Below are 13,379 nucleotides of genomic sequence, written 5' to 3'. Positions count from 1 at the left end.
CTCAAGCCTTAGCTTGTGGCAAAGTACATAAACCATTTCATTTGCCAGGACAAGCTACGTGTAAAGAAAGAGATAACTGAACTTTACCCCTTGTTCTTGGCAGATCTGGGTTAGTCTTTCCAGCTGCTCATCTTGAATAGCCTTTGCCTTCTCATACTGCTGAATCATCATCTCCATCTCCACTTTCACTGGAAGGACATAAGCTGGAAAACACAAATAAGCACTTAAAGCAACCCGGCTGTGATTTGTTTTTGTCAGAGGGAATACCTTTACAGACCTTTGAGCCACAAGGGACCTTTGTAACAATCCAATCCTGTATTGCACAGGCCACAGAATTTCACCCCTTTCACTGACAGATAGAGAACTGGAGTATTTCTCCTCGAAAGAGAATGAGAGTATTCCTCCTGGGAAAGGGATTCTAACATGTACAATGCAGGTCATCAGCAGGGTCTGGACCTTGTTTGGTCATATATCCATTTGCCTGGCTGAGCTGAAATGCATCCTGCATGCTCTTCCTAGCTTCTGCACTAATACAGATGTTTTCTCAGTGTTTACCACAGATTTCCTGAATTGTTGGGTAGGAGGATTTTCTGCTTGGAGTTGTGCCCATCCCCTCGAAACTTCAACAGTATGGCTCTCTTGGGAGAGGAATTATTCCAGAGCCCTAAGCATTTAATTCCTAGGCATGGTTGCAGAAAAATATGTCCTTGATAGAAATAGCAGACTAAGAAGGAGATTTTAAAATACAAAGACATTTCACTTCTATCGCTTTCCAGGAGAAGGTGGTTGCTATGGCCCAGTTCTCAACAGGTCTTCTGAATGCCTCTAGAAATTTTGCTCCAGTCATAATTAAGGTGAACTCAGATTATTAGCAAAGTTTTTCTATGGCCACTGCAATTCTTGATGCTTTGTGAAGCTACACAAGATCCTAACTTTGCTTGGACACCTCACGCAGAGGGCTCGACTCTGAATGCTTGAGTGTCCTGGACATCTACCCCAGAAATTACACCCCGACCCTGATCCTGACACAGGAGCAAAGTGACCCTTCATTTATTCCTTTTCCACCTCTTATACTTGTAATCCAAAATGCCTCAAACCATTTACCACAAAGTAGCCTACACCTGTAGAGCTGTCCTTCACCATCTCTAAGTTTTGTTTGCCTTAAGTCCTTGCTTGCAGGCACAGTTATTGGCTCTGTTTTCTGAAACCCTGACTTGCTGGGGTGTTTTAACCTCCCCTGGTGCCTCCCCACAGAGGCCTGTGCAAAACAGTACTGGTGTACTGTGCAAAACAATACTTCCTTGTTATGCTGTACAGCATGCCAGGTTCACAGAGAGCACCTTCAGCAGAAAACCCCCACCGCCAGAAAAACTCAGGAATCTGACATAAAAATTATATTACCAGCAAAAACCTGGAAAAGCAAGCACAAAGACAGAGCTACCTAGGAGGATATGGGGAGAGCACAGCAGATATCAGAAAAGCAGATCAGAAGCGATTATTTTGCAAAATCAGGAATGATGTCTGGTGGCAGGAGACAGGAAAAGGGGCATGTCAGATGCATTTGTTTGACAGGATGGGGGATGTGAAGGTGCCTCACAAAAAAACAAACCAATCAATTATAAAGATTCACAGGGGAACAACAGATACAACCATGAACTCAAGACCTAGTCTCCTCCATGGGAGTCATAACTCTCTTCCATTCAGAGCTTTAAAATGTAAGAGGAAGGAGAACAATAAAAACAGTGATGACAAGCAATCTGTCTTTCCATATTTTTAAACCTTTTCTTTCCCCAACCTGCCAGGTAATTCTAGCAGCCCCAGTGTGAATCACCACTCACCATCAATGATCCTCTTCACTCTCCATATTCGCAGTGTGATAATAAGGCTGATAGCATCCCATGGGCTGCTGGGGCCATTAGCCACTGTTGAAGCCACCATTGGTGCCAAGGACAAGATTATGACAGCACCATCAAACACCTAGGGAGAAATCAGCTTTTTCAAACCCTTCCTCACAAGCCCTGACCACAAGCACTGCAATTCCTGCTTGCGGTCTTGAAGGGCTCCCACTGCTTCGAAAAGAAATGCAATTATAATATACATGTGTGTGTGTGTGTGTGTGTGTGTGTGTGTGTGTGTGTATGTACGTATGTATATAATTGAAAGGGGTAGGAGAGTAGCCAAGCCCCAGAAAGGCTGCATCCTCTTCAGGCAGCACAACAGAATTCCTTAGTGCTTCACCCACATTTTATGAGGTGAGAGAGAGAAAGTGCGGTGGGAGGGCAGGGAGAGAGAAAGGCATTTGGATCTACTGGCCAAAATCTCCAAGTAGAGGTGATAGCCTAAATGATATTACAACCAAAGAGTTTTATTATCATTGCTATTTATTACCCGTTAATTGGCATAATGCCGTCCCAAAAGAGGATACAGTCCCTGCCCATAGATCTTACTGTCTAAACGAAGAGATCAAGAAGATAAGTAGAAAGAGATGGAGGAAAGAGACTTGATGGCTCTCGGCCATATCCTGACTATGCAAAGTGCGTGCGAACTGCTGTGCGTCAAGAAAGACTCTCCGCTCTCACTCTCAGCGGGCAGCTAAATTTCCAAGGATTCTGACACAGGAGGATTCAGAAGGATTTGTATGACGTTAGTTGCATTGCGGACCGGGTCAGGAAAGGCAACTGTGCAAGGTAAGGGGTAGAAACGTGTGAATAAGCACCTTTCACAGCAAACCTGCAATAGTGTTGTAGCTGTCCTACGCTTGCCCAGCAGGGTAGAGCACAGTCTCACGTCCTCATTCCCCCAGAGACCCTTCCCACATGCCAAAGACCGCTGACTAATGGTTTGCACAGGGAGGCAGCACACAGGTTTTGTAAGCACCAGACATTCAGAATTTTGTGTAAAAACTCAGTGTATTGAAAAGAAACACTTTTAACTGCCACCATTTGATGGACAGTGAACAAAATCACTCCATTCCACGTTATCAAACTAAATCCTCTGAAACTGCTGCATTTTGCTCGATAATACAGAATGTCTCTATTAATAATGTGAGTTTCACTTCAAATTTTAGCAAAGCAAGTCAAAAGTCATATTACAAAAATGTGCAACTATCTGAATTCACTTAAGATCAATGAAAAAACAAATTTTGTCCTGCTGCATCTTGTGCAGCATTAGCTTTTCAGACAATTTCAAAAATGAGCCTTTAATTTCCTTGACCTCCAGATTTCTGCTTGGATTGGGATTACTTTTAATACGTGCATTTCCTTGTCTCTGGAACAGTATGCACATTTTACCTCATTTTTAATTTGAGGTAAAAATTAAAAATTTTTTTAAAGGTCAAATTTAATTAAAAAAAAAATGCCACAAGAAATTTGGGGGGGGGTGGGGGGTTGCCAAACCACTGTTTTCTATCAGAAAACTGCACAACATTTTGCAGTCAGTTCTAATTTCAACTTGATTATGGGAATGTGGTTACACAAGCTGCATGACAATTTGTGCTCCTATAGCTTATTCTCTCAGGACAGCACTATCAACAGTTTGGCTAGCATAAGTCTAACAATAAAATTCATACCCACATGGAGCAAAACTCCACAATTTTCTCCCCTAGAAATAAAATATTTCTAAATATGGCTGAAACTTGCACTCTTCTGAAAGTCTGATAGGAAAAGGGACTACCTCACACAGCTATGTATACATGCATATGCCAAGAGGAATGTGCTTTCATTTCTGAGTATCAGTTAAAAGACACCTGTATTGCATCAGTTCTTTAACAAAGCCACCCAAAGTAGTACTTAATATTCCTACTGTGCCTGCCTGCAAAGCAATACAAAGAGCAGAAGTGCTTACCTCTATTTTGTTTTCAATATAATCCCATATGCCAAGGACCACAATCCTCAAAATAGTCTAGTAAAACAGATTAGAGAAAAAAAGAAAACAAATGTTACTGTAATCTAACATAAACATTTAGTCCTTATTCTATTTTAGTGATACTAGGAGATTTTTTTTGTCCTACTTAAGCATTAAGCTTTTCTTCTAAATAATACAGAGGATCAAGAAATAGCTACGTTTCTCTACTACAAAAAGAGGTACCGCTTTCCAACTACCACATTGACTCAGCAAAACTTCCCTAAATGAATTCCAAGTTCCCATGTTCATCAGTCTTTCCATCCTTCTACAGCTTCTCTTTTAGATTTGAGAAATTCAGATTACCTAAAAAAAACCCAGCCCCAAGTCTATATAATATTTGCTCTCAGGCCCTCTCAGAGGTGCTTGAATGGGGAGGGATTCTCTTTTCTTGCCATCTTCGATATGCCAATACCTCTTGTTTTCCAAGGAAAGAGGCACTGCCCCCCACATAATGTATGAAGCTACTGCTATTTCACCAAACTGAAGAGAGCAGAGGCTATTGTTTTCCCTCTCCAGAATACAGGGCCATTGCCTTATTATAAAATCCCAGAAAGTCATAGGGGGAAGGAGAAAATATCTCCATGATCCTGCTCTATTAAGCAAAACAGCTATGAGTAGCATCAATAACTAGGAAAGAGGAATAAAGAATGAACACAGAATGAACCAATGGTGAATTCCCATTAAAAAATCCAATGGCATCTTCCCCATTTTTTTTAACCTGGCTTTGATACTTTCAGAAGATGCAATAAAAAAATCAATCAGCAGATTAATGGTTGAAATTGAATTCACATAAAAGCATAATCAGTAAGGATATTTTCTTCCCACAGCAACATCAAACTTGGATTTCGACACACGTTACATGCATGAAGATCCTAACTGTGCAGCTGTGTGCCTTGTAAAGAAGATCAAAATGCTACTTTCTCCGTTAGAGGACAGAAGCGACAGAGAGCTCGGCAGACCTATGCGTGAGGGGTGACCATGCCACAAACTGTGCAGAAAAAGGTATAAAGTGACTGTGATGAATATACGCATCTCCTCTTCATTACAAATACAAATATATTAAATCCCAATCAACATCGAATTAATGCCAAACATACCAACGCTAAGTGCAGAACGACACTGGATTTTTCCGAACGGTATTGCTCATATGAATGGCTTTGAACCTCACGAGCCCAGGTGCCTCGCTTGGCCTGGGATGGCTGTGCTGAGCTCTGTCTTGGCACTCCAAACCTGGATAGCAGCCCTTAATCCTGTTTTGCAGAGGGAGACGTTGCTGCAGGAGATACGGGGTTCAGAGCCCAGCATCATACCATCAGCGTGCAGGGAAGTGAATCAGCCAATGCTCATGCAAAAAAGGCATACGTGAAGCATCAGCTAAGTCTGGCTGAGAAAGGGAGTTGCTAGCCAGACGAGCAAACGCTCTTCTGTTTCCTCTGCAAAGAATGATATGAGACTCTAAGTAAATACCAGGAACTGCTAAGGCTGCTGGTCTTTGTATTCCTCTGTAACGAACATTTTCCTTCCAAAGCATTTTACAAATGCAGCCTAGGAATAAGAGTATTCGCAGGGATTTCCTTTTTAACGTGTATGCAGGGGGGTCTGGATGGGGAGGAAGAGCTGCACAACAGCAGCTTCTCTATGATCCCATAGTCACCAGCGTAATGGGATGCGAGTGCATGGTGCAAGTGCACACGCTGCTGTAAAACCCAGGTACTCCTACTGTTGCACAGAAGTACCTTAGCTCCTCTGCGAGCACCTCTCATGCTCCCCATTGAGAATATGCACAAAACTCTTCAGCACAAGTTACTCAGGAGCACACAAATTTAATTATGTAAGTCAGCCTGGGGTCCACCACAGCAAGCTCACAGGCAGTCACTGGGACATGCAGGAGGAAATGCAATGCCTTCTTTAACACCTGGGATGCTAACTTTCCTACAGCAACCTTGCTGACTGCAGAGGGAAGTCTGGCTCATTTTCTTCTATGCGTAGACTGCATTTGTGCAATGCTAAGCCAATGAGCAACTAACGGAGGGCTGAATACTTTACACATTTACAGAAACTGATGGTGGAAAACCTCCTCGCTTGGGGAAGGTGTGCACAGATTTTGTCTTTGAAATAAGGCGTATCTGCACAGAGAAAATGGAAACACTGGCTCACAATCCTAACGCAGAGCTGTTAAGGGTGCAAAAAAAAAAAAAATAGGATCTTCCTTTCCATCTTTTTAATTCCTCACTGCGGTGTTTAAATCAGACTGTACTACTGTCTTATTAATGCATCTGAACAGATCCAAGGGTTGGAGGCTAGCGCAAATGTTTTCATTTTTAGTCTGCTGATGTGAATCAGCACAAGTCAGCAATGACTGGAAGTCTCTATTTGGCAGACATTTAATGCAGTAACGGTTCTCAGCACTAGCTCTAGAAGACAGGTTTCCACGTCACAAAGAAATAATCAGCATCTTTGCTCACAGCTGGAGCAAACGGACTACAGGAACATGGAGCACGAGGACTGAATGATCCCAGCAACTCCGCTAAGAGATGCAATCTTCCAAACAAACTCTGGCCACCGCTGAGAGTTAAACTTAAAAACCATCTGTTCTCTAGGGGACATCTTAAGGCTACGCACTGCTGTTATCCACCAGCTTGTCACTCTGAGCAAAGCAAAGCACATCTACCGCTGAAGTTACAAAAGCTGTGTCAGGAAGCTTCGCCTTGGTGCCCAGCAAAAGCAGCATGGCGAGCGAGTCCACACTGCATGGATCCAGAGATATCCTTGCCCAGGAGACATCCAGGTACTCGCTGGCCAGCCTGCACTGGTAGCAACACCAAACTAGCTTTAGCTTCCTCTACTCTCCCTCAGTTTGCGGAGAGAGCACGTGATCGCAACGCACTCCCATCGCTACAGCTCTTGCCCAGAGGAGTCTGAACTTCACAGATTTGGACTTCGCGGGGCAAATTTCCCGGCGGTTTTTGATCCTAAACAGTCAACACGGTAAATACTTGGACTGAAATGAAAGCATTGGTGTAACTTACAAATAACATTTTAAATATTTTTCCTAAACAATCAAAAATATATTTCAAACAAATACATATTGCATTTGGTCATGTACTTTCTTTGTACAGCACATTAAAAATAAGAATCTGGAGCAGAATCTGGAAAAAACAGAGACAGAAATTAATAATCCAGGAAGCTTCCTAGGCACTGTACATGGACCAAACTTAAACAAATAAATGAATTAAGAAAATTACAACTGTAACATTCATCACAGTCCAAACATAAATGTTAGTCATGACTCAGTACCATTTGTTGTACTGACACTAGTTTCTACAACAAATAGGGAAAAGGGGGGGAAAAAAAAAAAAGGAAGAAGCACTGCTGTTTTCTTACTGATGTGCAGGCATTTTTCAGCACTGTAGCAAACGCACACACAAAGTTTTGCATTACACTGCAGGCATTCTGCATTTTTGGACACACAGGCTGGAATGCAAACATTAAGTACAAATATGAGTACTTTTCTGTTAAAGGCCACTGCCAACTTGTTTTTTTCTAATGGGGAAAGAATGATTTAACATGTCTTGACTGGAAATCTTTTAATTAGAAAGTCCTGAACATATACAATTTTTTAATTATATCAGAAATACATTTTTTGTTTTCTCACCCTGAGAAAAGCTAAATAATTACATAAAAGCCTGCCAGTGCCCTAAGAAAAGCTAAAGGACTGAATGCTTCTGATAACTTAATAATATCAGATATAAAGAAACTTTCAAACCATTTTCAGGCAGAAATGTAATTTTGAAGTTGACAGCGTGCCTTGGTGATACATAGTTGTTTGCACAGTGTCAGCTCTCTGCCATGAGGTTTGTGAAGAACTGTGTGATGCTGCAGGTTTTCTCCCTAATTTTGCAGGGAAGCCCGGCCAAGTCCTCTGCTGAGCCAGCTGTGTGAATTCCCACAATCTGCGTGAGTTAGCCACGTTTCTCAGCTGACTGCACTGTACATTCGGTAATTTTAAATACTTTACTGCTTGCACAGTTAATATATAATTTACTACTCCGTGACTCACTGTGCCAGATTCATCCTTAGTGTAAAGAAATCCAAAGGAGGCAGCACGGGGAGGGGGGAAGCTGGCCCAGCAGGTTTAGCTAACAGCAAAGGAGGGCAACGCTGCATTTCGAGATGGGGTAGCAGTTGTACAAGAGAGAGACAGTGGATGGCGCAGGGAGGAAAGGGGTCTTTGGCAGAGTGCTTCCCTCTTTCAGCCAAAAAACTAATCTGTTACAGAGGGCATTTACCTCTGGCTTGTACCAAAACTCTGAAGATTAAGCTTCTGCCTTAGGGATATATCTCATAAGACCAAATATTAATCAAAATCTTTCCCAGAAAAAATACCTTGTACCCAGTCTGTGATATATAACCCCTCTGCTTTGGGTCACTCCGCAGAGGCCTTAGCTCATTCACTACTTAAAAGAATCTTCTTTTGCCTTCTTGTAGGGTGCCTGCCCTGAGACACTGCTGCGTTAGCTGCTCGAGGGCACGCTACCCCCCTGCCGCCAGGGCACGGAGCAACGGGTCAGCATCTTTAAAATGAGCCATCCTTCCGCGTCCAGTGCACGGGCATCCTCCTCACATGGGTTCACTTCAAGCCAGGCTCTGGAAGGAAAAGGATAACTGCTGACCTCCCCTCACAAGGCTGCCCACCTCCTGAGCCCTGTAACTGCTGCAGCTCTAGTACCGCATGTGGGCACACAGAAATAATTAACTGCAAAAGCTTGGTGACACTAATAGACATAACGCAGTACCTTCTTTTACACTGACTACCACTAATACTCTATTATGATATCGCAGAGTATCTAATTGCACGTTTGCACAAACAGTGCCGTTTATATATAGTCCCATAATATTTGTTCTTAGAATATAGCGAACAATAGCAAATTTTCAACTGAGAACTCTGCATTGATTTGAAAGGATTTGGGGGGGATAGGAATGGTTTACTGGAGACATAGCACACTACCATGAGGTAAATGCAGACTGAATAGAAAACCGGGCTTGAGCACCTCTGCATCAGAAGTTCCCTCCGGGCATGATCACGCTAGCACTAATTCTTATCCTTCTAGCGCACTAGGTAGAGGTGCTGGATGTCATTGCAAGTAGCAAGGACAGCTGCTAAGACACCCAATGAAACAAAGAAGGAAATTAAATTTCATTTTCTAATATATTAGCTTATAAAATCCACATCTTTGTTCCTAGATCCCCTCTCTTCAACCGCTTCAAAAATCGAAACATGGCCAGCAAAGCAGCGCAGTTATGCTCTGTGAGAACAGTAGTGTGCACCTGGAAGGAAAGCAAACATCCACAAAAGAAACTTCAGCTTATGGAAGAACTATAGCATTAGCAGAAGATGATTATCTTTCTGCTTAGCTGTTCAAGGCATCACTAAAAACCTAACAAAGGTCAAAGAGCTGGTTTCCTTAATATAAAATTCTTCAGGAGCTGTTATGAAAAATCTGTATGGGAAGGACATTATTTTCTTTTAGTTCTGTTGTTTGGGATGTTTTTCTTTTTTAAATTTTTGTAGAACCCTAGTGGTAGAGTCTTAGGAGGCTTTATTCCTTCCAAGGGCTCGCTACTAACAGGAAGTAGTGTCAGAGCTTACTGCGGACACTTTCTTTTCATATATAGGGTGAATAAAGTCTTGGCATTTTGTTTCCTCCTTAAAGTGAAAATCTAATATGAACTTTTGAGACATACTTAATGAAAGAAATCCTTCATCAGTTAGGACCCCAGACTCACTGAACTCGATATTCAATGCGAGAACCTGTTTCTTGGACGCAGCTACAGGAGAAAGGTCGCAATTCAGCGAGTACCTAACCTGAAGCACACCAGCAGTCTCGCTTACTTGCAGGGAAATACTCACGTGCTGAAAGTTAGCAGAATGCCTGAGTGCTTGGCTGAGTGAAGCGCACACAGAGCAACGCAAACAGCTAATATTAACGAATCCACTTCTTGCACACAAACGCTCTCATCCATCTCAGTGGAACAGAACAGCAGCTACAGAATCAGGTTTTTGTGGCAAAGTGATAAGGCTATTAACATACAAGCAGACTCCAATCCACTTACCAAAACACTGTGACATTCCCCATCGTCCTTTTCTCAGCCAACTATTACCAAGGCTGAATTTGCCCTCTTGATAGGGTGTAACCCCGGCCTTGCCTTGCTGTTGGTACTGGGGTTTTCCCCCCCAAGTGTCTTTCTCTTCTCTTCTGTCTTAACATCTGGGTAACATTTGGTGCACAGACAAATCATAGTGATGTATGTAAACAGAGACAAACATACACAATCATCACCACTAGCAAATCCTGTTCAAATATTTGGAAAAAAGCAAAAAGAGTTGATATGCGCTTCACCTGAATAGGGTATTTTAATGTCGGAGAGTCACAGACAGTGACAGAAGGAGAATATAAAATTAACAGAGCGCAATAGCTTCCTTTAAGGCTTGCGGCTCTAACATAAATGTAGAGAGGGCGGGAAAACGCTGTGAGAGTAGCTACTTAATTTTGCTGGCAGCCGTTCTGCTGGCAGTTGGCTAGTTGCTGGCGTGTTTGTCCCCTTCACTTCAACCAAGCAGAAAGCCAGGGCCTCTGTAACTCTAACGGGATAGGACTGTCAGTACTTGCAAGGACTTTACAGCATCAGCTTTTAACCAGCCGTATTTTTCCAGAACATTCAGATTTTATTCTGAAAGTTTTCTGTTTTTTAAAAGAGTCTGTTACACCTTTGGTACTATTTGTCCTCTGAGTTGAGACCTTTCTGAAGAATCATGTGTCCACATTTGTAATTAATGGAAACCAAACTAGAGAGAAAACAATAAACATCCCACCTTGGGATATGGTATTTGCTATGGAAACTGCTCTTTCTGAACACCAGAAACCCCGAATTCCTGCTTTGGGGGAAATATCCAAGCGAACTAATTAAACCTGCTCATCTCTGGAAAGTCATCCTGGCATGAACAGTCACGGACTGCAAAGCCTCCCTGTAGCACACTGTCTTCCCAACACATAAATCCAAAGACAGCTGACTCATGGTATTGGGAGTCAGACTGCAAAAATCCTCCAAAGGCACCAAAAGAGTAAATAAAATGAAGACAGGAGAAAAAATCCTGATTTCTGTGATCTGCAATTTTTGCAATATTTCATAATCTCTTGGAAAGTCAAAGCTTCCCATTTGGACGGGAAAAAATTAACCTCTCTGTTTTTCTTTTGATGAGATGCATTTCAACACAATCAGACGTGCTGTTGCCCCTTTAGCCAACCTGGCACAAGGCCATACCCAGCAAACCCCTAACAGTGGCAAAGGTACACCTGCATTTTATTCCAGATGTGTGGTCTTTGAAGCACATCCAGATGCGCTGTGGAGCCACCTCTGTTGCTTTAACTCAGTCAAGGACTCTGGGCTGCCAAAAATTCACTTGATGAACCAATATCCAAAAATACACTCTCCTTTATGCGCCTTACATGGCTGCCTCGCCGCCCCATTTTTCTTCAGCATAAATTCAAACCATAATCAAACAGGTGAAAGAAGATATTTTGAAAGACAGAAATAAATAAAGTGGGTGGTAAGAGGCTTATAAAAAGGAGGACAACAAGCAGACAGAGAAAAATAATTCCAAATACCTAATGCAGAGAGAAGGAGAAAACGTAACACACACAAAATGAGGGTGGTGAGTAGGCAATCAGGTTTGGCTATGTGAAGTATTTCTGTTACTGCTTTCCTGCAAAGTATTTCTGGGCCAGTTCCTCTCCTCATGCAGGTACCTGTCTCAGCAGAACTGAAACAATTTCTCCCTTGAGACAGGTGAGGACGATATCCATGCTGGCCCTGAGGACGTGTCTGCGCTGCCACACAGAATCTACCAAAACCTGTCAGCATATGAGCTGGATTATGGAAGGGATACAGGAGCAAGACGTTGCATCAGGCTTTGGGGAGAGTGGCCGGGGGTACAAGGGAATGAACGGGACTGAGACTACACCCAGTAGAAGGAAACTGAGGACCACAACGGCACTTGCTGTGAGACAAGCTCCAGCCAGCAAGAAGACCAGGTTAAGCGTACATGTGCTGCCATCAGCAAAGTTTCAGGCAGTTTCAAGCTGATCCTGCTGAGAAGCTTGGGGGCTCCAGGGCGCTGATCTTCACTGGAGATACGAAAGAACTGGGGGGCGAGGCTGACTGCCTATTTCTTTATAGGCAATCAGCTCCATCTAGCAAACATCAACCTTCAAGAATCATGATGTGCAACGCGCAAAGCAAAGATGCTGCAAAACTTCTAACTTGTTTAAAGATTTTTGCTCCAGCAGTTTACATGTGCCCACAACCCATGTTCCCTGTCAAAGGAGGGGAAAAGTAAGAGTGAATCATATCTATACGTATAACTGCAACACCCAGAAGGCTAGGATGCAAAGCACTTGCAAGACCCCTGCCTGATTTTGAGGAATCCTTTCAGAACGTGCCCACTGGCAGTCAGGCAACACTAGCTAGAATAACCCTGTCTCAAGTAGAAACATAAAGTGACATAATATAGGTAATGGAATATAGGTTTGTTAATAGAACCATGGAAATAAACAATGGTATAATATGGTGAGTATGAATTCAACACAAGTAACTTATTCAGTCATTTGCAGATATCACAGCTCCCAGTTTTTAAGTGAAGGTAAAAAAAAAAAAAAAAAAAATCAAATTTACCAAAATGAAGACTAACTTTTTTTTGGATGATAATATTTTCTCCTATGGAACTAGAAAATGTTTTTTTTAAATATGTAATTCCAAGATGTCTTCCAACATACAAGATGGTATAATTTAAAAAACACAAATATGTAGCAATTTTTTTGTAACGACTAATAAATTACGACCTGGAAAAATAACGTAAATAGATATTTTGGGACATTTCAGATGTAGTGTAAATGTCTCAATAGAGATGACTTCTTTCTGGAATGAAGTTGAAAACTAAAACAAATTATCTGAATTTGGTCATTTGGTATATCAAGACTACAGCCTTTCCCAATGCATACAATAATACAAGTATTTGCAAAGAAATTCACCATTTGTTTCATTCTCTTAATCTTTCTATACACTAATAACACAGGTGAGATGCAACAGTCTAGAATACATGAACTGCCTAGGTAAATTGTAAGATGAGATCATTCCATTCTTAAAACATCTTTCTGTAAAATAAATCTAAGGATCTTTATTGCTGAACAGATTTCTTATATCCAGTGATAGTAACAAGATTTTTGTGAGAACAAGGGGATGAAACTAGCCCTAGGGGATGTCCTAGTCTGTGGTGACTCAGAGACAAGTCTCTTTTTTGCAGCATTGTCATTATGATTTGTAAGACAGTATCTTCCACATTTCCATGCCAGTTCTAGGCAGCTGACAAAGAGCACTAACATAAACAGGATCTTTGACTTTGCTGATTAAAGAGTGGC

General features: G+C 42.0%; 1 protein-coding gene across 2 annotated transcripts in view; it reads right to left on the bottom strand.

Annotated features, from left to right (window-relative positions):
• TMEM266 (transmembrane protein 266) overlaps positions 1-13,379 on the bottom strand; it is an 87,550-nt gene that overhangs the window by 26,272 nt on the left and 47,899 nt on the right. For both annotated transcript variants that reach the window (XM_068958291.1, XM_068958292.1), the window contains 3 exons: positions 3,844-3,900; positions 1,839-1,977; positions 88-203 (listed from right to left, as the gene is read on the bottom strand). In XM_068958291.1, the coding sequence (XP_068814392.1) occupies positions 88-203; positions 1,839-1,977; positions 3,844-3,900 (312 nt within the window). The remainder of the gene's footprint in view (positions 1-87; positions 204-1,838; positions 1,978-3,843; positions 3,901-13,379) is intronic.

The sequence above is a fragment of the Struthio camelus genome, chromosome 12, assembly GCF_040807025.1.
Source record: "Struthio camelus isolate bStrCam1 chromosome 12, bStrCam1.hap1, whole genome shotgun sequence".
NCBI classification, from domain to species: Eukaryota; Metazoa; Chordata; class Aves; order Struthioniformes; family Struthionidae; genus Struthio; species Struthio camelus.
Note: the sequence above shows the minus strand (reverse complement) of the source record. Positions and strands in the feature narration are given on the sequence as shown.